The 23,226-nt window shown below is 32.4% G+C and overlaps 4 protein-coding genes across 4 annotated transcripts; 2 read left to right on the plus strand and 2 right to left on the minus strand.

Annotated features, from left to right (window-relative positions):
- Window positions 1–2,037: 2,037 nt before the first annotated feature.
- Window positions 2,038–3,732, minus strand: LOC107416900 (phenolic glucoside malonyltransferase 1-like). The gene has a single exon (XM_048471327.2). The coding sequence runs from the start codon at window positions 3,624–3,626 to the stop codon at window positions 2,244–2,246; it is 1,383 nt and encodes a 460-aa protein (XP_048327284.1). The 5' UTR covers window positions 3,627–3,732; the 3' UTR covers window positions 2,038–2,243.
- Window positions 3,733–5,388: 1,656 nt separating this feature from the next.
- LOC107416879 (phenolic glucoside malonyltransferase 1-like) lies at window positions 5,389–6,759 on the minus strand. The gene has a single exon (XM_016025430.4). It carries the CDS (start codon window positions 6,757–6,759, stop codon window positions 5,389–5,391), a length of 1,371 nt encoding a protein of 456 aa, XP_015880916.2.
- A 10,266-nt stretch (window positions 6,760–17,025) lies between these two features.
- On the plus strand, window positions 17,026–18,804 carry LOC107416880 (phenolic glucoside malonyltransferase 1-like). The gene has a single exon (XM_016025431.4). The coding sequence runs from the start codon at window positions 17,148–17,150 to the stop codon at window positions 18,507–18,509; it is 1,362 nt and encodes a 453-aa protein (XP_015880917.3). The 5' UTR covers window positions 17,026–17,147; the 3' UTR covers window positions 18,510–18,804.
- Window positions 18,805–20,458: 1,654 nt separating this feature from the next.
- Window positions 20,459–21,770, plus strand: LOC107416883 (fasciclin-like arabinogalactan protein 21). Its single transcript, XM_016025433.4, has one exon. The coding sequence runs from the start codon at window positions 20,706–20,708 to the stop codon at window positions 21,768–21,770; it is 1,065 nt and encodes a 354-aa protein (XP_015880919.3). The 5' UTR covers window positions 20,459–20,705.
- The last annotated feature ends 1,456 nt before the right edge of the window (window positions 21,771–23,226 follow it).

Consider the following 23,226-nt stretch of genomic DNA (forward strand, 5'->3'; position numbering starts at 1 on the left):
TTTTTATTTGTATTTTTTATTATTGTAATAATTTCTAATTTAAAATAGAGGAGTTAGATTTTTTAAACCTAAGAACTCATAACATTTAGATGTGAAATGCATGCTAATTGAACCAATATTAATTAAATCAATTTCACTTAACCTTATAAATATTATAGATCAGCTCTTATGAATTAGATTAATACGTTGAACACCATATTATAGGTGGACCTAGCATAATTTTTAGTGCTTTGGAATAAAAACAAAATATATATATATATATATATACACACACATAGGATAGATGCACTTGGATTGGGTGTGAAACGACAACTCCACGATTCTGGCATTGGCCTGTAGACTCCTCATTCAATACGTCTTGAAACACGAATCAGGAGGTCTGATGTGTGTGTGCATTCATGTAATACAATCCAATCTTTAAATTCTTGCTACCAAACTTCCTGGTGTGACAATTACTGAAAGCAATAATAGCATAAACCGAAATTTCAAAGGTGGATCGTCCACTTGAAAGAGTAGGTTGTGAAAGGTTGGTGTAAACAGAAGTATAAAAGAAAAAGAAAAAAAAAAAAATCCAATTAAAGTAGTTAGGTGAGATTTATAATTGATGGGGTGCAGAACCAACATTTGTTGTAGGGTATTTATATTTATGTCAGGAACGGCTACTATCGTGTCGAGCCTAATATGTATTTCCAGATCAAAAACATACTAAAATCCACAGCCATTGGATTGGGACGGACGGATGAGATTGAAGTGCAACTCACGTGTGAAAAATTCCCCCAAATCTAACCCTAGCAAAATTTCCTCTCCTCCTCCAAACCTATCTTCCTCTTCTCCTCTTCTATTCTGCTTCTACCATTTTCACTTTAACAGCAAAAAAGTCAACAACTACACAAGAAGAATTATTTATAAGAATACAAAACTAAGAAGCACAAAGGAAACCTAAGTTGGTTGGTTTGCTATAGTCGTTGAGCATGAAAACAATTTGTAAGGGGACACCTTTCTACCCACAGTGAGTATTGAGCTGTAAGGCTTTATCTTGTCAGTAGCTCTCTTTCCAATTGGAAGGTACAATGGACTATTATCATACACAACAGTTCAAATATGCAGGAACAGCATGACTACCTATGCAGGAATATTTAAATCTTTTTAGAGGCCAAACTAATTCAGCGAATTCAATTGAACAAGCTCTAGTTAATTTTATCTTTTAGTTTTGGAGAATATACAAACATTTGCAAGTATTTCTCAGTTGCATATTACCATCTGAAATCTTATAATACTGAAATTGATCAAGGAAAAAGAAAAGCTTGTGAAATCCAAAGCTATTATCATAAATAAGCTTCATGCCATTTGACACCATATCCAAATTATCGTTCTCAAAAACAATATATGTTGGATTTGAGAAGAGGAAGGGTTGAAGCAGAGTAGAAGAGGAGAAGAGGAAATTTTGGTAGGGTTGGATTTGGGGGAATTTTGGCAAAGGCGGAGCGAGCCAGAGGGAAGGGGAGATTTGAGCCAAATTTTCACACGCGAGTTGCATTTCAATCTCATCCGTCCCTTCCAAGTGTGATAATCCAATAGCTGTGGATTTTAACATGTTTGTTATATAAGTTATATCTTGTATATCTGTTCTATTTTGGGTCAAATATCTCAGATATAATTATCCGTGTAAATGTGCAATGTCAAGTTAAATAGTACTTTTATTTTTTTTAATTGATATTGGGGGCATTTAAATTTACCGCCCATAGGGACAATATATGTTTTTTACAATTGTTTTTTCTTTTTTTCAATGTTAGATGAATTAATAACTTGCACCATCTCATCTATATATTACCATGTAAAAGTTTTTTTTTTTTTTTTCTCAATTTTTTTCTTAATTAAGAGATCACAATGAATGAGCTAATTATTAAATTAGTTACTTTATGATATGGGAAGCCTAAAGCATTATAATTTTAGTCCAATAGATAATGGGGTATCCCACATCTAACCCCAACAAAAACAAAAGCAAAAACAACAAAGTATCCCAAATATTCAAGACCATGCACTAAACTACTTATTCAAAATTATATTTAATTTTGGTGAAAATGTGGCTCATACTTGTCTGGAAACAACTAGGTAGAGAAAGATGACGATATCAGGGAATTCCAAAAGCAACCATACTGTCAGAATTATGCAATCTAAACTACAAACCCTGTTTATTCAGAAAGGAAGGACAAAAACACACACTTTAAAAGGGTAGGTCATCTTCATTCTTCAAGGCCTTTAGCGAAAATAGAAGCAAAAGTTTCCACGAGATGTTTATCGAGAAGCAAACCAATTTGGACACCGCCATCACCATTCCTAGTATCTTGAAGAGATATAGCTCCAGTCGTAGCTAAAGAAGGGAAATCAACTTTTCTGGGTCTTCCCCATCCAAAATCAGTGCTATAAACATCGAACCGAAGCGATCCTGCAAACGTATACAACTTAAAAGGTGGGAAATTGTGTTTACCTGAAAGACGGTTTTCTGCTCCATAAGTTATTCCATCACAGTCCAAGCTTTTTATAGCTTCACCTATGGTTTTCAAAGCCACGAGGAACCCTCCATTTCCCATTATTTCTTTAGCGTTCGCAAACGCGGTCTTCCCCGTAACACAATTACCAAAATATGAAGGTATTGGTGGTTCCATGCGAGATCTGCAATCCACAGGGAAGGACATGAGCACCAGCTCCGATTTTGAGCTTATTCCTTCAGTTTTGGCTAAGCAAGTGCAACTGTATGCCGCTGCTAATGAAAACGTCGACACATAAAATGGCTCTTCATTCTTTTTTGCCACCTCTAGCTTTACAAACTCTCTTAGTTTTTCTATCTTTGCACGACTCAGTTCGAAAATGCCACGAACTGTATCCGATGGAACTTGAGGTTCAGGATTCATTACTAAGCTTTTATTGTTGGTACCGCCAAAATCTAACCAATGCCGCGCGTAGATTGATGCAAGCCCTTTCGGATCCTTGATAATGGATCTTTCATACAATGGTTTTTCGTCGGATAATGACAAGGAAGTCTGATCGTCTCCAAGTTTGAATCTCTGAGCCCATGATTTCATGAAAGTGGTAAAGATTTTCCCATCGGCTACTGCATGGTTCATGGCTAATCCAATACAAAACCCTTGATTTGGAAAAAGAGTTACTTGCAGTGCCATCGCTGCTGCTTTTCCTGCTGAAGCAGTCAACTGGGGAACGAGAGAACGATTTTCCCGGGCTTCGACAAAGTCCATCCCGGAGAGGCGATGGAAATCGCTGTCGCTGTCGCTCAAGGCCACTGTAAATGAAACACCGTCGCCTTCGACGTAATTGATGAGGGGTGTGTCGGAGTTTTCTGGCCAAATTAGGTTTCCGGCGAGAGGAGAGAAGAGGGTTAAGGTTAGAGATAAGGAGAGTTTTAGTTTTGGAAGTATGGAATCACAGAAAGTAGTAGAAGCGATTGAAGCTTCATAGAAGTAAAAGCCGAGAGTTGGTGGAGACCTCAAGAACACCAAGTCAAAGAAGGTAAGAGGTAAAGATTTTGGAATGGCAGGGTCGGTGGGGGAGTCTGGTGGAGGAGCTACTATAGTCTGCTCAACTATTTTCAGTGAACTTCGTCTTGTCATGATTGATGACGAAGAATCTAAGCTAGCTCTTGGGACGATTACTGTACAGTAGGATTGTGTTTGGTTGTGGCCGTTTGAGACATTGCCAATGACATAAATATATAAAGCTTAAAATCAACGTGGTAGCTAGTCCCAATACGTTGGACGTGTAACATCCCTATTGCATTAGAATATATAATAAATAAAAAATCAATATGGAACTCATGGTCTTTTTTAAATTCAATTACTAACTCTCATTACGTAAAGAGCCAAAGGGAAATCACACATTACGACAATATCGTTCAAAAAAGACGAAAAATCAAAGCGTCAAAGATCGCCATTGATATTTCCCATTGAAAAGAACGTAAGAAAGAACATAAAATTTCAAGATAAAAAAAAAATGCTAGAATTTACATTTAATCTATTAAGGCTCGATCATATGTCATTATTTAATTGATATATATATATATATTGAACAGATATCTAATTGACAATTGATATATATTTAATTACATGTTTTTAAAATATTTATTTATTTATATTTTAATTATATTAATATATTAATTAATTAATCAATTTTATAGATTAGATGATACTGCTAATATTATTTTAAAGAAAACCATCATTTGTTCATCTAGCAATAATTTAACCAAAACAAAAAAAAAAAAAAAAAAAGAACTAATAGGAAGACAATAATTCACGTTACTCATATTACGTGGCGCACCTATCAAAAAAATTAAATTTTGTACGCCACTTATGGTTTTGATTACAATACCATAATTTATTAATCCAAAAAAAAAAAAATCAATAAGGAATCTGCATAGGTAACCCTACTTGTGGTTCTTTTATTATTATTATTATTATTGTTATTGTTATTGGATTCAAAAATGCAATCAAAACTAAAGCATGAAACTTCTTTCTTTCTTTTTTTTTTTTTCCCGTTATATTCGTTTTAAACTTTCCAGCAAAGAATAAAATAAAATAGAATAAAATATAAAATAATCTATTTTTCAGATTAACTAGCAAATTTGGTTTTCTTTGGTAAAATGGTAAATTTGTTTCTAGTATGACAAAAGGGACAATCAAATTGTAAATTTTAGATCAAGCCAGTGGTGTTTCAAAATAAAAATTTAATTAAACGACAAAATCAATTAGTTGAATGCCAAAATTTAGAATTGTATGCCCACGTGAGAGAGTACGTACAGAGTAGTTGGTGTAAAGTGTGAAAACAAGTTTTACATGAAATAGAGCATTAGTACATGAAAAAGAAACATTATGCTAGGCTATAAAATGTCAAATAAGTTGATTCAATCGATTATTAAGAAAAAAAAAAAGAAAAAAAAAAGAAGGTTTTTTATATAAATAAAAATTATGTCTTTTAATAGTATTATAGGTATTTGATCAAAGATCTTATACCATGCACCATGAGATTATCTGACACAATTCCTTAAACTTGTATCGTTCAATTGTATAATATCCACCATATCCATATCTTTAAGCTTGTGGGTTAGATCTAATATAATTTTTTTATTTCCATTTCGATTAGTAATTAATTAGTCAAATGGCCTTAGAAAAAAGATTAAAAAAAAAAAATTGTCACATGGTATTCTTCTATGCCTTCAAAAAAGAAAAAGAAAAAAAAAAAAAAAGCTTTCTACTATGTGAAACGAATTGGATGTGTCCAACCCAATAGACAATGATACCCTTTTTTTTTTTTTTTTTTTTTTTTTCCTTAAACGAAAACAATGATACGTCTTTATTCAGAGAGAGGGACAAAAATAAACTAAAATGGTAGGTCTTCAAGACCTTTAGCAAATTGAGAAGCAAAAATTTCCATAAGCTGTTTCTTCAAAACCAACGTAATCTGAACTCCAACATCACCATTTTTAGCATCCGAAAGACAAATGGCTCCACTGGAATCTACAGAAGTCATATCCACTTTGATTGGTCTTCCCCAACCAAAATCGCTACCATAAACCCCAAACCGAGGCGACCCAGCAAGGTTATATATTTTAAACGGTGGCAAACTATGCTTCCCAGAAACCCAATTTTCCGCTCCTTCAAGAATTCCACCATCATCCAATTTTTTTATTGCTTCATCAATGGCTTTCAAAGCCACAAGAAATCCTTCCTTCCCCAATATCCCTTTAGGGCCTGCTAATGCAGCATTCACTGTTAAGCAATTACCAAAATAGGCAGGTATAGGAGGCTCCAACCGAGTTCTACAGTCCACATTGAAGGATACAACTAGCAGCTGCAATTCGTCGCTTATTCCTTCTGATTTGGCTAAGCAAGCGCAAATATAAGCAAGTGTTATTGAAAAAGTCGATGTGTGAAGTGGAGGCTCATTTTTCTTCGCCATTTCTATTTTCGCATACTCTCTTAGTTTCTCTATTTTTGAGCGACTCAGTTCCAAAAGTCCCCGAACTGAATCCGATGGAACTTCAGGTTTCCAATTCGTCATTAAACTTCTATTATTGGGTCCCCCAAATTCCAACAATTGCCCTGTATAGATTGCTTCAAGACCTTTCGGATCCTTTATAACGGATCTATCATACAATAATTTTAGCTCCGATTGATCACTTCCAAATTTGCAAATCTGGGCCCATGTTTTCATGAAAGTGGTAGAGCATTTGCCATCGACAACGGCGTGGTGCGTTGCTATTCCAATGGAAAAACCATGGTTGGGAAACAGAGTCACTTGCAAAGCCATTGCCTCTGCTCGTTCCACGGAAACAGCCAATTGGGGTATGAAAGGATGATAAGCAGTGGGTTCGCAAAACTTAGCAGTTGAAAGGCGACTGAAATCTGCATCGGACTCGGCGACGGTGAAAGGAACACCGTCGCCATCAACGTAATCGATGAGGGGTATGTGGGAGCTTTGAGGCCAAATAAGGTTACCAGCAAGAGGAATGAAGTGGAGGAGTGTTAGAGATAAGGATTGCTTTAGCTTTGGAAGGATGGAATCAGAGAAGGTTGCGGTTGAAACCGGAAATTGATAGAAAAAAAGACGTTGAACAGGTGGAGACCTTAACCACAACAAGTCAAAGAAAGTAAGAGGTAAAGCTTGGGGAATGGCAGGGCCAGCAGGAGAGTGAGTTGGAGGAGACACTTTGCAAACCTCCACTATTTTGATGGAGTTTGATTGTGCCATGGCTAGGAATAGAAAGTACAGTATTTTTCTTTTCTTTTTTACTTTTCTTCGCTGAAAGGAATAGAAAGTATAGTAACTACTTTTCTGATTGTGACTACTTAAATATATAGAAAAAAATATCTCAATATGTTGATTGAAAAAAAGAAAAAAGAAATTCTTTTGAATTTTTTTGGATTGAATTTATTAACTATGGTAATTAATTCCTTTATAAAATAAGAAAATTAATAATAATAATAATAATTTGTTTGTGAGGGTTGGTGATCGGCCGTCTCCTCTTGTGTGTAGGTTAGATTAAAAAAAATTCATTAATTAAATTTTGTGGTGGTAGGTAGGTAAGTAGATAGATACTATTAAAAAAGAGTGATTGGTCTTCGCATTGAAAAAATATGCACAAAGATAATAATTGTTATAATCCGTATGGCACACATGGTCTTTATTATAATGCCACGATGTGATTCTGACGAAATTCCAGATTATTTCTCTAAAAAGAATATATTTTTTTTTATTACAAGGTTCCGTGCTTCAGGTTTTTATAATTAATATTTTGGATGAAGCAGTTGAATATGGCAATTTGTTTTTAATTTTTTTATATACATTAAGTATAGAGGATTTAAAGTAAGTTATTGCTTGAGGAATAAGCAATCACAAATTACTGATTTGATGACATATTATTATTATTATTATTATTATAATAGACCTGAGGTAAGTTATTTTCTATGAATATGTGACATAAGTTAGACAAACACATGTGTATTATTATTATAGACCTCAGTAAGTTTTTTTTTTTCTTATAAAAAAACACAACTTGTGTTTTATTTAATGAAACTTAAAGATTTTGATAGGAATGAAGAAAACGTCTTCATTTGAATTAGAGCCAAAAAAAAAAATATATATATATATATATATATATAGTAATGAATATCTGAGAAACCAAATGCCCAACCTAGCTCTAAATAAAGGGCTGTCATAAATGGTATCCAACCACCAAAAATGTGGACACTGCTGCAACTGGTTGGCTTTGAAGATCCCAATAACGATGGACAGAAACCAAATCAAATCCTCCTCGGCAATGTGTCACCGACGGACCAGAAGTGTATTAAAAAATAATAAATACTAAAAAGTGAAATTGGCAACATTTGAAGAACTTTTTGACTTTTTTACATGAAAAAAAAAGAAAGAAAAATCTTGTTACCTAAAAAAATGATTTTACATTATCATTATAACAAAACTACCCTCTAATAAAATTTTTTGAGGTTATTTTAACTAATTATATTTCTCTTGAATCTTAAATTATATTTTATTTTGTTGGATTTCTTATTTTATTATAATTTGATTACATATCTGTGTTTTGAAAATAATCATATGCTATATCCAAAAAATAAAATACAAACCAAAGGGCTACATGTTAATAATATAAAACATATTAAATAAATACTTTTCTCTTTTTTCCTTGTATTTCTTTCCTTAAAAAAAAACTGAATTTTATAAATTTTTGTTTAAATCTGTTCACTAAGATGATAAACATATTTTTTGAGATAATTCAAAACATTATATTATAATTTTTTTGTCATTTATACTACAAGAGGAAAATTTTCTTTCATTTAGTCTGCACACTTCACCCCCATTGGCTAGAAATATTAGCTCCGCCCCTGTCATCAGAATTGTGCAAACTAGGGGTGGGCACGATGCGGGTCGGTTTGGGTTTATGGTTTTTCTAAATCGAACCGACATATTTGGTTTGGATTAGGTATGAAACCGAACCAATCCGATTTTACTATACAACCCAAAAACAGATCGAACCGATGATCATTGATCGGTTTGGGTTGGATTCACGATTACACTAGATCTGACTATATTTATGCTCCAATCAATCCCTTTCTTGATCCACCATAACCTTCTACTCTTTCAAAATTACATACTCATTCAACATCGTTGCCAGACTCAGTAAGCTCTTCAACACCTATCCACATCCAAATCCAAAATGCCCAAAAAAAAAAATAATAAATCAAAATTGTTATCGGAGAGAGAGTGATCGATGATGAAATTAAACCCAACTTCCAAATGGTCCAAATCCAAGGCTCCAAAGCCCTTTCCTAAATCCCATTTATATTTCAATATTAAAAAAAAAAAAAAAGACAAACAAAAAAATCTCATTTATATTTCATTGTCTTTCAGAAACCTAAAGAAGAATGGAGAAAGATAAACAAAACAAACGTTCGCGGGATGCCGACGATAAGCGATCTTGTAAGGATTCAATCACTATCGCCACCACTGATCCAACCATGATTTTGAGTGAGAATGCTCTCATGAGCCGCGTGACCATAAATCTTGCCTTGAACGGTCCTCCTGCAAGCTTAACGACAACTGCAAGGGCTTGCACGATGGTGATTCCAAGCAATACGAGAGGTCCTTCCGATGGTTGGCTGGTGTTCGTGACCGATGTTGGCATTGCATATTTGCAGCTGGTGGGGTTGTGTGTTAGCGTTGTTGGTAGTGATGTTGCAGGTGGTGGCATTGCAGGTGGGACTTAGGAGTTCAATGGCTACCTTGCTTTGCTTGCTGGTGCCATGGAGTGGTAGGTTGGCTGCTGGGGCAAATGTATTTTATAAGATAGGACTGAATCAAACGGTGGAAGTCAAATGGGGGAAAATCTAAGGCTTACAATTTTTAACACATATTTTATCTAATATATTATATTTTATATACAAAACAAAGTAAAGATCGGGTTGGTATGGGTTAAGTTGGGTAAAATTTTATCTAACCCACAACCCGAACTGAAATATTCATTTTTTTTTTTATGTATTTAATCGAACAGACCTGAGTAAAAAACTTGAAACCCACCAAAATCGACCCATATATTTCGATTTGGTTGGTTTCATTAGGCCAGTTCAGGTTTTGTCCACTCCTAGTGCAAACTACAAAACTGTTTTATTTATTTAGAAAGCAAGAATACATTAAAACATATACATTTTAAAAGGAAGGTCATCTTAAAGACCTTTTGCGAAAATAGAAGCAAACATTTTCATACGATGTTTATTGAAAAGTATACCAATTTGAACTCTAGTATCACCATTTTTAGTATCTTAAAAACATAATGCTCCAATTGTAGCTAAAGAAGGCGATTCAACTTTCCTAGGTCTTCCCAATCCAAAATCAGTACTATAGAGATCAAACCAAAATGGTCCTATATAACTTAAAAAGTGGGACGATGTTATGCACCATAAGCTACTACATCATTATCCAAGCTTTTTATAGCTTCACCTATGGTTTTAAAGCCACAAAAAATCCTTCCACAAGAAATCCTTCCTTTTCCATTATTTCTTTTATGTGCCTGCAAATGCAATCTTTCCCAAAATACAATGACCAAAATATATAAGTGTAGGTGGTTTTGTAAAACCTTTGACTTTTGAAAGATGGGAGATAAGAAAGATAAGATTAAGATTAGTAAACAATATACTGGGGTAAATTGTGACGACCGGTGATATATCGGTGCAAGGCTATTAGATTAAGTGTAGGTAGGTGTAGGGTACTAAAAGGCTACTTTACTGGCAAAAGTTATGTACTGTGTAATTCCACGTTGCTAGGTATGAAATGATGATAATTTAAATGTAAAAATAGTTACTCTTTTAATATCTAAAGCATTTCAAAGTAGATGTGAATAGATTGTGATGACCAATAGTGAATTGGCATGAGATTGGCAAATAAGTATGAGTGAGTACAGGACACTAGTAGGCTATTTTGCTGAGAAAGACAACTAGATATCCAATCTCACACCACTTAAATGTGAAAGAGTAATAATTTAAATATAAAAATAGTCATTCTTAACAACTGAAACCTTTTCAAAATGGATGTATGATTTTCTTTGAAGTCTAAACAAAAAATCCATATAATTTAGAATGCAATGGCTAAATTAAGAACAATACTGTAGAACAAGACAATAGGATGCCAATAATGGTAGGGCATTGTATGTTTAATCAATTAAAAATAAAACATATAACCTTATGTAAAAAATAATTCCTCTTTATACGCTTATTTATTATTTTCTCTTTCACATATATATATTTTTAAATGAGGTGGTTGTATGTCCCATTATCATTCAACACTAGTAATAAATAACAATACAAAGAGGTGGTTGTATGTCACATTATCATTCAACACTAGTAATAAATAACAATGACGTGGTTGACGATTTTTCTTAAAAAGTTAATTTTATAGTAGCTAATAGAATGGTAATGTAATATTTATTTCTAAAAATTAATTTTAGCAAAAATTAACACCAAGGGTGCTAATGATAATTCTCAAAACTTCAAAAGGTGAATGATGATTTTTCAAACACTGAAAGTGTCAATAAAGAAACTAACAAACCTTGGGAATGTAGATGCAATTTTTCCTAAAATATATAATTAATTAATAACCATTAATAGTTTATATACATATAATTAGCCAATAATTTTCTAGCATTTTCAATGGTTCTTATTATTATTAGATTTTTTTTTAATCACATCAAAAAATAGACAATCACTCAAAAGTAGCCACCTCCATCTGTTAAAATACCTTGTCAAGCTGATGTGGCTAAAACAAATATGGTCAAGATAACCTTATATTTTTGGAGCTAATGTGGCTAAAATATATATATATATATATATATATATATATATATATATTGTCAAGATAACTTCCTATTTTTAGATGGTCTATTAGATATTTTAAGATTTCTTTAAAAATAAAAATTTTCCATAAAAACACTCAGCTCTTTCATAAAAGAAAAGAAAATAATAAAATACTTAATTGATAAATAATCATAAATAGCTTTATCATCTAAAAATAACTTTACAATCGGACGTGTATTTATATCATCTATATTTAGAAAATATCAATTCATATAGCACATATAAAGTAATTCACATTCACTATTGAAGATGTTCTTAAAATTAATTATACACTTATGTTAAATCAAAGTTCAAAAAAGAAATATCGTTGGAAATATCGAAGATCCTAAATACGGAAATATCTATGAAAATATAAAAAAATTATCAAGTATTGATAAAATCTCATAAACATAATGAAATTTGGAGAAATTTATTTTAAAAAGTAGAATTTTTTATAATGAAATTTGGAGAAATTTATTTTAAAAAGTAGAATTTTTTTTTATGAAACTTTAGGATTCGTTTGTTTAATAAATTAATTATCAAATTAACTATAAAGATTATAAAAATATTAAATGGGTTTTATATTTCTCTAGTCAATAAATGTATAGTAAATCTTAATGGTCATAAATATATCATTTTTAATAAAATAAATGCAAAAATTATATATTTAAGAAAAGTATTTGTTAATTAAGACATATAAAATAATTATTATAATTATATTATATCTCATAAAATGTTATCTCAATACCTTATAAAGCTTTTAGGTGATTAAAAATTATATTTTTTTAATAATTTTACATGTAATTATTAAAATATCAATTATGTGGATTTTTAATGATTATCTTTATTGATAATCATTATATGATATTTGTTAATTATATGCGAAATTATAATTCTCTAATAATTGAGTTTGAGATAGTACCTAAGAATAATTATTTTGCGATATTTAATAAATATCCATCGACATTCCATTAATTCATTTAACTACATTTGCAAAGAATATATTCTCTATAAATCTTTATAATATTTATCTATTTTATAATATTTATAATATAATATTTATCATTTATTTCACATACATGTTTGCATTTTGTCTATATTATAATTTATATATATTTTAAAATATTTATATAAATATTAATTTATTATAAAAAAAATAATAGGTAGGTAGACAATTAAACATCAATAATTTTATAATTTTTTTGAATTTTTTTGTAGTTATGCCACTTGGACTTACATGGGATTTGAAAATTACAACCCATATTTAACATTCACTCCATATGCCCATTGAACTTGTAGATTTAGCAATACCCTCAGACTTTATTCTGTCCATATTTTGGCATTAAGCTCCGTTAGGTCAGAGGTATTATCGAAATTTCATATGCCTTAGTACCAAAACAAAGGATACTATTGGAAATGTCAATTTGGTTGCATTGTTTTAGGTGACATTACTGTGAAAAATTAAAAGTTCTGAGGGCATTACTACAAAACTAATTCAATTTTAAGGGGTAGTACTGCCAAATTAGTTAAAGTTTGAGGATATTATTGCAAAATATTTAAAAATTGATGTAACACATTAGAAATAAAAACAATTTATTTCATATGACATTAAGTTTTATTTTACGTCCTTGTATAGATGTGCAATGTTTATGCCTTGTTTTGCCTCTTTCCCCTCATATGGTATATAAACATATCTCCAAAAACTGTATAGAGATATTAAATACTGAAAACTAATGAAGGTAGAGAGGATAGGAGTGAATGACAAAAAAGAACGTAAGAATAATTTAATTTAAAAAAGAAGGCATAGTATCTTTGAAAATTTGCTCAAGTAAAAACCAATTTTTGAACTCTAAATATGTTCAAAACAAGTCCCTTTAAAGAGGATGATCTAGAGTGATTGGTGCAAAGTCCTACAAGAAGAATGATATCGAAGTGATTGGTTCAAACAAAACTAAATTAGTAAAAATTATAAGAGATCCTAAAGTTGGAAAAGCTATGACTTGTTATTCTCAAAATGATGAAAATATTCTAGATGGGAATACTAGAGTCAACAAATTTGTTTCTGCCAATCAAAATATTAATTATCCAACAAAATACATGGATATTTTTTATAATCCCAATGAAAAATAAAAAGAAAAAGTTGTTTGATTTTGATTATTTGTATTGCAATTTGAATTTTTTGAATTTAAAGTTGATTTATTGTGTTTATAAGAAAAAAAAAAAACATAATGTCACATAACACAAAGTGTTTTTATTTCTAATGTGTCGCATCAACTTTTAATTATTTTACGGTAATTCCTTCAAATTTTAATTAATTTGTAGTACGGCTCCCCAAAATTTAATAATTTTTGCAGTAATGCTTCAAAATTTTTATTTTTATTTTTTTATAATAATATTCTCCGAAACGGTGCATAAATTTGCATTTCTAATTGTATCCTTTGTTTTGGTGCCAAATTATTTGAAATTCCAATATTACCCCTAACCTAATGGAGTTTAATGCCTATATATAGACAGAACCAAACACAAGAGGTTTTACAAACAAAAAAAAAAAAAAAAAAAAAAAAAAAAAAAAGAAATGTAAATTCAAGGGCATAGGTGGTGAATGTTTAGTATTTATAATTTACAAATTCTCTGTGAGTTCAAGAGATATTGCTATAAAAAAATCCTTAATTTGTTGATAAAAAATTTTTAAAAAATTAATTTTAATAGAAATGTTTATGAGAATTTTGAAAATTTTTATATAAATTATGATTTTTTGATAAATTATGAAGCAATTCATGTAGATAGTTGACAAAAATTTTAATAAAAATATTGAAAATTTAGATTAAAATTTTAAAATTTTTATCCATTTTTAAATCCTTGGTATACCATCATTTACATCCTCAGCTTAAAAATTGTGAACTAGCAAAATATATATATATATATATATATATTATTTTTTTTTATTGGCAAGGGCTTCCTTCGAAAAATGTATACGACCTTCAATTTTTTTATTTTTTTTTATTTTCTGCATTTCGACACATAATTAATATGTCAAATGGTCTTAGCAGAAAAAAACACAAAACAAACGTGACAGTAGAAGAATTTCTAATGATTTTCCGGCAATCTTATGGTTTTTCACGGATCCTTTCATTGCAAAATTCTATGCAAAGTGGACGGATTTGATGATTCTCCGTGCACCCACTGGCCCATTACATGGGCCTCCGACCCGCTCCTACCCACCCCGGGGCACTATAGCATGTCGGAAATAAGGGGGGACATACTGGACGTAACCACTCCCTTGGTTGGGGGCTGTGCCGCCCTGCCTTTTGATCGATACACAGTTGAGTAGGCCGATCACGAAAGAAGAGAGCTCTTCTTTTGAACAGAAAAATTGGGTCACGTAGATCTTCTATTTTACTGGAATTCGTTGATTGCTCCGTACGAATTTACAATGGAAAAACCCCTATTCGTTGTAAGATCACTAAGGAAAATGTTGGTCAACAATTTGGAGAGTTTGCTTCTACATGGAAATGCAGACTTTCGAGAACAAATATTGGACCGGGAAGAAAAAGGGAAGTCAAGCCTAATTGCATATGGCACAAAAAGGAAATCCGATTTCGCTCCACGCGGGCCAGCTGAGCCCGGCATTCTGAACCCCAGAAAAGGAGCGACTTCGAAAGCAAACTCTTGACCCCATATACGATCCAGTTCTACATCTTAGCGCTGAACTAATGAATAGAGATTGAGCTTTACTTCGCGAGTCGGAAATGGCCTCATTTATTAAGAGCGTTCATTTATTAAAAGCGTCTGATTGAACAAAAGCCATTCTTGTTTAACGATAAAGGACAAAAATAAATTAAGCGTTTAAAAATATATATTAGATATTTTAATTTTTCTGTACTAAACAAAAATAAATTATCATAAAAAAAAATAAGAAAAATTGTCATTGATGCTATTTCTCAAACCAAATCATAAATACAATGCATTTGGTACATTTATATATTAAAAAACTCAATTGTTGTATTTTTATAAAAAAATTATTTGATCGGAAATATGTAGTAAAGGAAAGAGAAAAAAATTCCCAAAACATTTTTCTTTATATATTTTTTGGTTAGGCTTCGGCTTCGCATTAGAAAGAGAGACGAAGAGTGAGTGCAGGTTTGAGATTGCTTTTAAATCCTCATTTTCAGATTATGAGAAATTTTTTTTATTAAATATAATATTTAGGAAATTTATAAATTTTAATTTTTTTAATAATCAGTCCCTCCAAAAATAAAAATATGAAAAGTAGTTAGGAATAACTTCTCCTCCTTCATCCAGTATAATCTGAATTTTAAAATTAAAATTATTATTATATTTTGTCAACTAATAATAAAATTCTATATTACCTATTTATATAACATATATATATATATATATATATGCGCATAAGAAAATAATCATTCATATATATTTTGCTCATTATGTACAATTAAAATAATTAAGTAAATTATTTACTAAATGCTCAAATTTTGATTTTGTAATTTTAGTAATCTGAAAATAATAATGTACTAAATACCAATCAAATTGTTAAAAAAATGATTATTGCTTCAACAAAGCTGCTGTTGATTTTTGATAATCTACTGCAACCCCAAAACTAAGTGTGGGAAGAAGGGGAACGGGAGTAGGGAGGTGTAATAAATTTAGTTGAAGCCATTCAAAAAAGTCTTCAAGAGTCTACAAAAATTTTGGGGAAGAGTGGGAAAGAAATTGTCAACTTCGACCTTTCCATTTTTAACTAGCAAGTCAATAAAAACTACGGTTAATAAAAGTATGTAAAAGCTTTTGACTTTTTGAACGCTGCTGAACTCTTATAAATTTTCAAAAGGTTTTAATTGAGTACATCAGGATTTTAGCACCATGTTTGAATTGAAGAAAGGAAAGGAAAAGAGAGGATAAGTTTAACGAAAAGAAATATTATTAATAATTGTTATTTGAATGATTAGTGAATGGAAAGGAAATAAAAGTATTTATATAAAATAATTGTTGTTTAAGGAGAATGAAAAGAAAAGAGAAAAATAACTAATGCAATTTATTTTCTTTTACAAAAATATAATATATATAAAATATCTTAATCAATTAACTTTTAAATAATAAGAAGGATAATTTTGTAATATTTAAAATTTTTTTCTTTCATTTTTTTTTTTTAATGTCAAAATTTGAGTGGAACAAAGCTAAGCTCAATAAAAAAGACATAAAAGTTGAACGAGTTAAATTCAATTAGTAAACTACTCATAACTAAATTACATTTGAAAAATCATAAAATTGACAGAACGTGTAGATATAAAAAATAATCTTAGTAAATAAAAAAAATAAATACAATAAACCTAACCTAATCTTCTCATTTCCACTTTAATTTTGATTGAATTTACCTAGAAAAACTTGTTTGTACGTGGGCTTTGAAATTTTTTTAATAAATATTCGGATCCACTAACGTCCAAAAAAGTTGGAAAAGTAGAAAGACCGCGGTTGAAGCAGCCTCACATGCATTCACACGTATCATTTTATTATTATTATGACTATTTTTTAAAGAAAAAATATTATAATTATTATCATCATCGTCGTCTTGTTATTGTGGTGTGAATTAACCGACATAAGGTTTCCCCGGTTCATTTATTATTTAAACGACAATCTCATTTATAGCTTGGAATTGGAGACCAAACAATTAGAACAGACCCCAAAAACCATCGAGAGCACGTAATTCTCTGTCTTACATCCATGGCTAAACCAAACTCCATTAAAATACACGACGTAAGCACGGTTGTTCCTCCACCAGATTCCCCGTACTCCACCACTCCAAACTCTCTACCCCTTACTTTCCTCGATTTGTTCTGGTTAAGATTCTCACCTACTCATCGCATCTACTTCTACCAATCCCCAATCTCCACCGCAGCTTTCTTCGACTCCGTCGTTCCAAAACTCAAAAAATCTCTCTCTCTAGCCCTCTCCTACTTCCTCCCTCTCACCGGACACCTCATCTGGCCCGAATCATCCTATACGCCTCTCATCCATTACGCCCAAAACGACGGCGTTCCGTTCACCGTAGCAGAGTCCGATGCCGATTTCAACTACGTTTCGAGCACTGACTTCCGCGATCCCACCGTCAACCATCCTTTGGTACCGAAACTATCGGTTTCCTCCGAGAGGGTTTCAGTTCTGGCACTTCAGGTGACTCTGTTTCCCAACCATGGCTTTTCAATCGGGATCACAACCCACCATGGTGTCGTCGACGGCAGAATCTCAACCACTTTTACCAAAGTTTGGGCTCAAATCTGCAAATCTGAAGGTGGTCAGTTGCCGGATCTGAAACTATTGTATGACAGATCCAGTTTGAAGGCTTTCAACGGGCTTGAATCGATCTACGTTGAGTATTGTTTAAGAAATGGGGGTAGAAACTTGCAAATCCATCAAGAATTGTTTAGTCCTCCTGATTCAGTTCGTGGTACGTTCGAATTGACTCGAGCTAACATACAGAAACTGAGAGATTTCGTCAATGTGGAACTGGGGAAGAACAACGAAGCTGCTGCTCCGGTGGTTCACTTATCGACTTTTGCATTGACTTGTGCTTATATATGGACTTGCTTAGTGAGAGCAGAAGAAGTAAGCCTAGACGTCGTCGTTTTGTCTTTCAACGTGGATGGTAGGTTCCGATTGGAGCCTCCTATACCTGACTATTTTGGAACCTGTCTTGGGGTGAAGGTTGCTGTTGCTGAAACAAAAGGCATATTGGGGAAAGGAGGGTTTGTTGAAGCGGTGAAGAAAATCAGTGAAGCTATAAAGAGCATCGATGAAGGAGTTTTCAAAGAAGCAGCAAATTGGTTTCCAGAAAATAACACTTTGCCGCCTTGTAGAATATATTCGCTTGGTGGGTCTCCTAGATTTGGGGTTTATGGTACAGATTTTGGGTGGAATTCACCCAGAAAAGTAGATATGACTGGCGTTGATAGGGGTGGGGCTATTTCACTTCAAGACCGTCGAGATGGTGATGGAGGAGTTGAGATTGGATTTGTTTTGAAGAAAGATTTAATGGAAGCTTTTGCTGCTCTGTTTGCTAAAGGACTTGAAGACCACCCATTTTAGTTTTTTCTTCTTTTTTTTATTATTATTTAAAAAAAAATATTTTGTTTCTTAAAATAGTAGGGAAATAAAATGGGTGTTTTGGATGGTTGTGAGTAAATGAAGCCGGTGAAGGTGATAGATAATATATATATATATATATAATTAATTTTTTACCACAATCATGAGGGAGTAGGGAGATAAGAACTTTTTTTAAGGTGATTCGGCAGTCAAGGAAGCTATGTTTGCTTGGTTGGATATGTATCACTATTGTATCCGTTTTTAATATAATAATAGACAATCCTTTGTGTTGTTTTCATGCAAGTTGCATGCATTTGATATGCATACATAGTGCCGATCGGATCAAGACTAAATATCAAGTTTTCGTGCCTAAATTAAAGTGTCAGGAATCTATAGATTTTTATTAAAATTAAATGGAAAAGTCTAGGAATAGATACTTACATTATTTTGTTTTAACAAATTAAAGGTCTATCCATAAAATAAGTGAACAGAATTCTATGTGCATCGTGGTAATGCATTTTAACACTGAAATTACTTCTCTCGACACTATTTGGCCAATTTACTTATCTAATTGGTATATAGCAAATTTTTTTTTTTTTAAAGTATTATTGTAGTCAACTTTTTTTCAATTAAAATATAATTGCTTATGAAAAATACATTTGTTGTTTCACTTGCTAAAGAATAATTCCTCTGTTTTTACTAGATAACTACCATTTTGTGTTAGCATAACAGATTGTAAAGAGTATTATTAATTTTGAAATGATGATCATAAAAGTCTAAAATCAATGACTGTTTAGTCTTTCAATATATATATAGTTTGTCTATTCTTACACTTTAATATATATAAATATATATATAATTAATTTTACTTTCTTTTTTCTTTTCTTTGTAAAAAATTTAATTTTCAATATAATTATATTATTATACTTATTAGTATTGTTGATGACAAATTTTGGTTAGTATGGTTAACTCAAAGCTTCGAAGAGGTTGAACTTCTCTCATAATTTTTTCCTTTGTTCGAGCAATTGAAATCATAGAGAATCGTTATTGGATATCAAGCATGGAGATTGGCACAACCACTCTGATAGTTAAGTGAAGGAACCATTGCTATCATCGAAAGCTAAAAGAATATTTTCAAATATTCAAAGGGAATAAAATAAAGTTTTGTCTTATGAGTAATAAAAAGGAGGTGTTTTTTTTTTTTCACAATATGAACTTTGTTTGACATCAGCTGCATTTTCTGACATTATTCAAAGTCCTACTTCAGATCACAACATCAAGCTAATGAAATACCGACATGTCCACAATCTAATGTGTGTTTACATTTCCACAATCTAATGTGGGTTTACATTCCAAGGCATGCTAAATCCTATTGTATTGCCGCATGGCACTAGCTTCCAGCAGTCTCCCACATTATAGAAGATTTAATAGCCCACATTCTAAACATTTCCTTGGACCTAGTCAAATAATATGGGCTTTCCTTGCCCTCATCCTTATTTATTTATTTTGTTGGGCTGAGGGTTCAAATCCAGCTCACAGATTTGGGTTGGTGGCATTCAGAGCCACTACACAGTCTCTATTTAAATCTAAACTATAATCAACTAAGTTTAATAATTTGTTATGAAGTATTAGGGTCTAACAAGTTTACGTTTTCCTTTTCTTTTATTCTCATAACATATTATACTTATTATTAGTATCTTTATTTATATAGTAACAAAATAATTTTTAAAATCTATTTACTCATTTATTCACTACCATTTTCATGGAATTGTTTTTCCCATTACAATTATCATTAAATGTAGCACAAAATTTATAATTCGCACTAGTACTTTTATCGTCGTTTTATTATTTTGAATATGGTAAATAGACCTTTAAGTTGTTTTCATGGAAGTCGCATGTATTTACTACGTGTTATCTAAGTGCCGATCGGGGTCAAGACTTAAATATCGAGTTTTCGTGCCAAAATTAAGGTGGCTAAATCCAAGCTTGGGAGGGGAATCTCCAAATTTAAACTAGGCAAAATTGTACCAATATTCTATAAATTTTATTAAAATTTAAATAGATAACCAATTCGGCTCAACCAAACTATAGTATTCTCTCTCTCTCTCTCTCTCTCTCTCTCTCTCTCTCTCTCTCTCCAATCGCCAGAAACGAAATACTCTCTAAAGAAAAGGTGTACTTTCACGAGTCCGTATTTCAATGGCTGCTTGCTGTACCCGCTGGTGGCGTGCACCGGTCTACATCACCGTATCAGTAATGTTGGCCTTCTTAGCCATTTCAACGACACTGCATTCAAACTCCAATGGTGCATTGCCACCACGAAAACCCATTACAAATGAACTCTCAGTTAACGCCTCCAGAGCCCTCAGAGAAGCCGGCTTCAACGTCTTTGCCACCCTCCTTCGGGTCTCCCCTGAGCTCTTCCTTTCTTCTCGAAACGCGACCATCTTTGCCATCAAAGATCCTGCAATCCCATATACTTCTCTGCCACCATGGCTACTGAAAGATCTCCTCCAGTACCATACCTCCCCTCTCAGCCTCACCATGGATGACCTTCTAAAGATGCCTCAGGGAGGTTGTTTGCCTACCCTTCATCGAGAAAAAAACATGGCACTCACCAGAATCCATTTGAAAGAAAGGTTGGTCGAGATCAATCATGTTTTCGTATCGCACCCAAATATATTTTTTGGAGGACCCATTTCAGTTCATGGTGTTCTTGGTCCATTTTCTCCTTTAGATCCTCAAGATGTTCATCAGGGTTGGGATATTATTCAGGCACCCATTTGCGATTCCAATTCAACTTTGGTTTCAGATGTTCTTGAATCCAAGAACATGGTTGAATGGTCCTGGATTATCCGATTACTAACCTCGAATGGATTCGTTTCCTTTGCAATCGGATTGCAATACGTTCTTGACGATGTTCTTGAAGATAACAGAGGGCTGGATTCTGTAACAATCTTTGCTCCTCCAAATTTGCCCTTTCTAGCATTTCCATCCCCTTTGATTAAACAAATTGTGAGGTTTCACATAGTGCCTCAAAGATTTACATATCAAGAACTCGCTGGGCTGCCGGCTGGTACATTGCTCATGACCCTGGTTCCTGGTCTATATCTTGAGGTTACTGGAGCTGTCAGTTTCAAGCGAGGAATGGCCATCAATAGAGTCCAAATCGTGGCGCCTGATATTTTCTCTTCGGATAGTTTCATCATACATGGGATTTCCCGAGCTTTTCACATGGTCCAGCTTCCTAAAACAGTCATATAAAGTGATTTCAGATTAAAGGAGCTTTCTGTTTACTAGGTTCAATTTACTCTTCGTGTGTGTGCTTGCTGTTGCTGGCCGGCAAAGTATGAGATTGCAAAGTACCAGTCAAGAAATTCAAATTTTGCTCGTGAAAAGAAAATTTAACTTCTATAAGTGTAAAATGCCTTCGGGTGATTATAGGTGCTATTTTTGTTTGGGTGTGGCCTCTCAGCTAAACAGGTCCATGCAACAATCATTGTCCTTGAAAATAAAATTTTTATAACTTGGAAAAGAACTTTGATTGTAGATCATATAATGACAAAAGGAGAAAGATTTCAAATGGTCAATTAGTCCAGATGGATTGTTTTGCAATCAATGCCAAAACATTTCAGTTTCTCTTCTCTATGCACTTTTTATGTAGTCCTACTCATCGTTTTAAGTCATAAAACTACAAAAAAGCAACTAGAAGGGAACAACTTTTCGATTTTTAGTTTCTGGGGTAAATAAGGAAACTCATTAGACACAAGTAGATGAATCATTTTATTTCCTCATCTTTCACCATTCAAAATCTTCAACTAGAAATAGAGAATTGTTTGCTTGGGAGGGGTGGACGGCAACGAACTGAGACTTGTTTCACAGGGTGTAAAATTATATTAGAGGTAATTTCAGAAGCTAAACAAACAGATTCACAAATGTCCAAACAGGTACAAGTACCTGATTTGTAAAATGGACTTCCAGACAAGAGTTCAATAATGAGCTAAAGAAAATCATCATGTACGGATTACAGACATAAGCATAATAATTGGATCTTCACCACTGTGAGAAAGATGTAGCTAAAGGCTAAGGTAATTTCAAGGTAAAAAACATGAATCCAAGATTAGAATATATAAGCTACTAAGAAAATATATACAGCATCATCGTATGGCCTCCTTAATAGCATTGAGTACCATCAAGTATTATGAAGAAAATATCTATAATAAACTCAAATGTGCACCACTCTTATATATAAGATATTGGAATGTTATCATGACAGAATATCAAACACTCTTGAGTATGAAAATATCGTCTGCATATTTGAACCTGACTGGAACTTTTCAATAAATGAAATTTCATCCATTTTTACGAAAAATCTACTTAATCAAGCCCTAAGAAACCATTAACAGTCCAAAATCCAAAATATTTCAAGCTTAACTAATTTCAAGAATATGCTACAAATTAATTGCAACAAAAAATATGGTTTGATATGATCAAGATGCCAACATCAGGATCAGCACATTATCAATTAAACAATAAAGATTTCATATTTGGAAGCTGCCCCTGTTTTCAACAAGCACAGCCAGATACACAAGTTGTGAACTTGTGAGGGTGTCCTTGTAATTTTTTCAGCAAGAAGAAAGCCTTTAAGTTTGTATTTTAGCCGTCAAGATCTCAGAGTAACAATACCAAGTCAAATTAAAAGAGAGGTAGGTTTACAAGT

The sequence above is a fragment of the Ziziphus jujuba genome, chromosome 4 (assembly GCF_031755915.1).
Source record: "Ziziphus jujuba cultivar Dongzao chromosome 4, ASM3175591v1".
Taxonomy (NCBI): Eukaryota; Viridiplantae; Streptophyta; class Magnoliopsida; order Rosales; family Rhamnaceae; genus Ziziphus; species Ziziphus jujuba.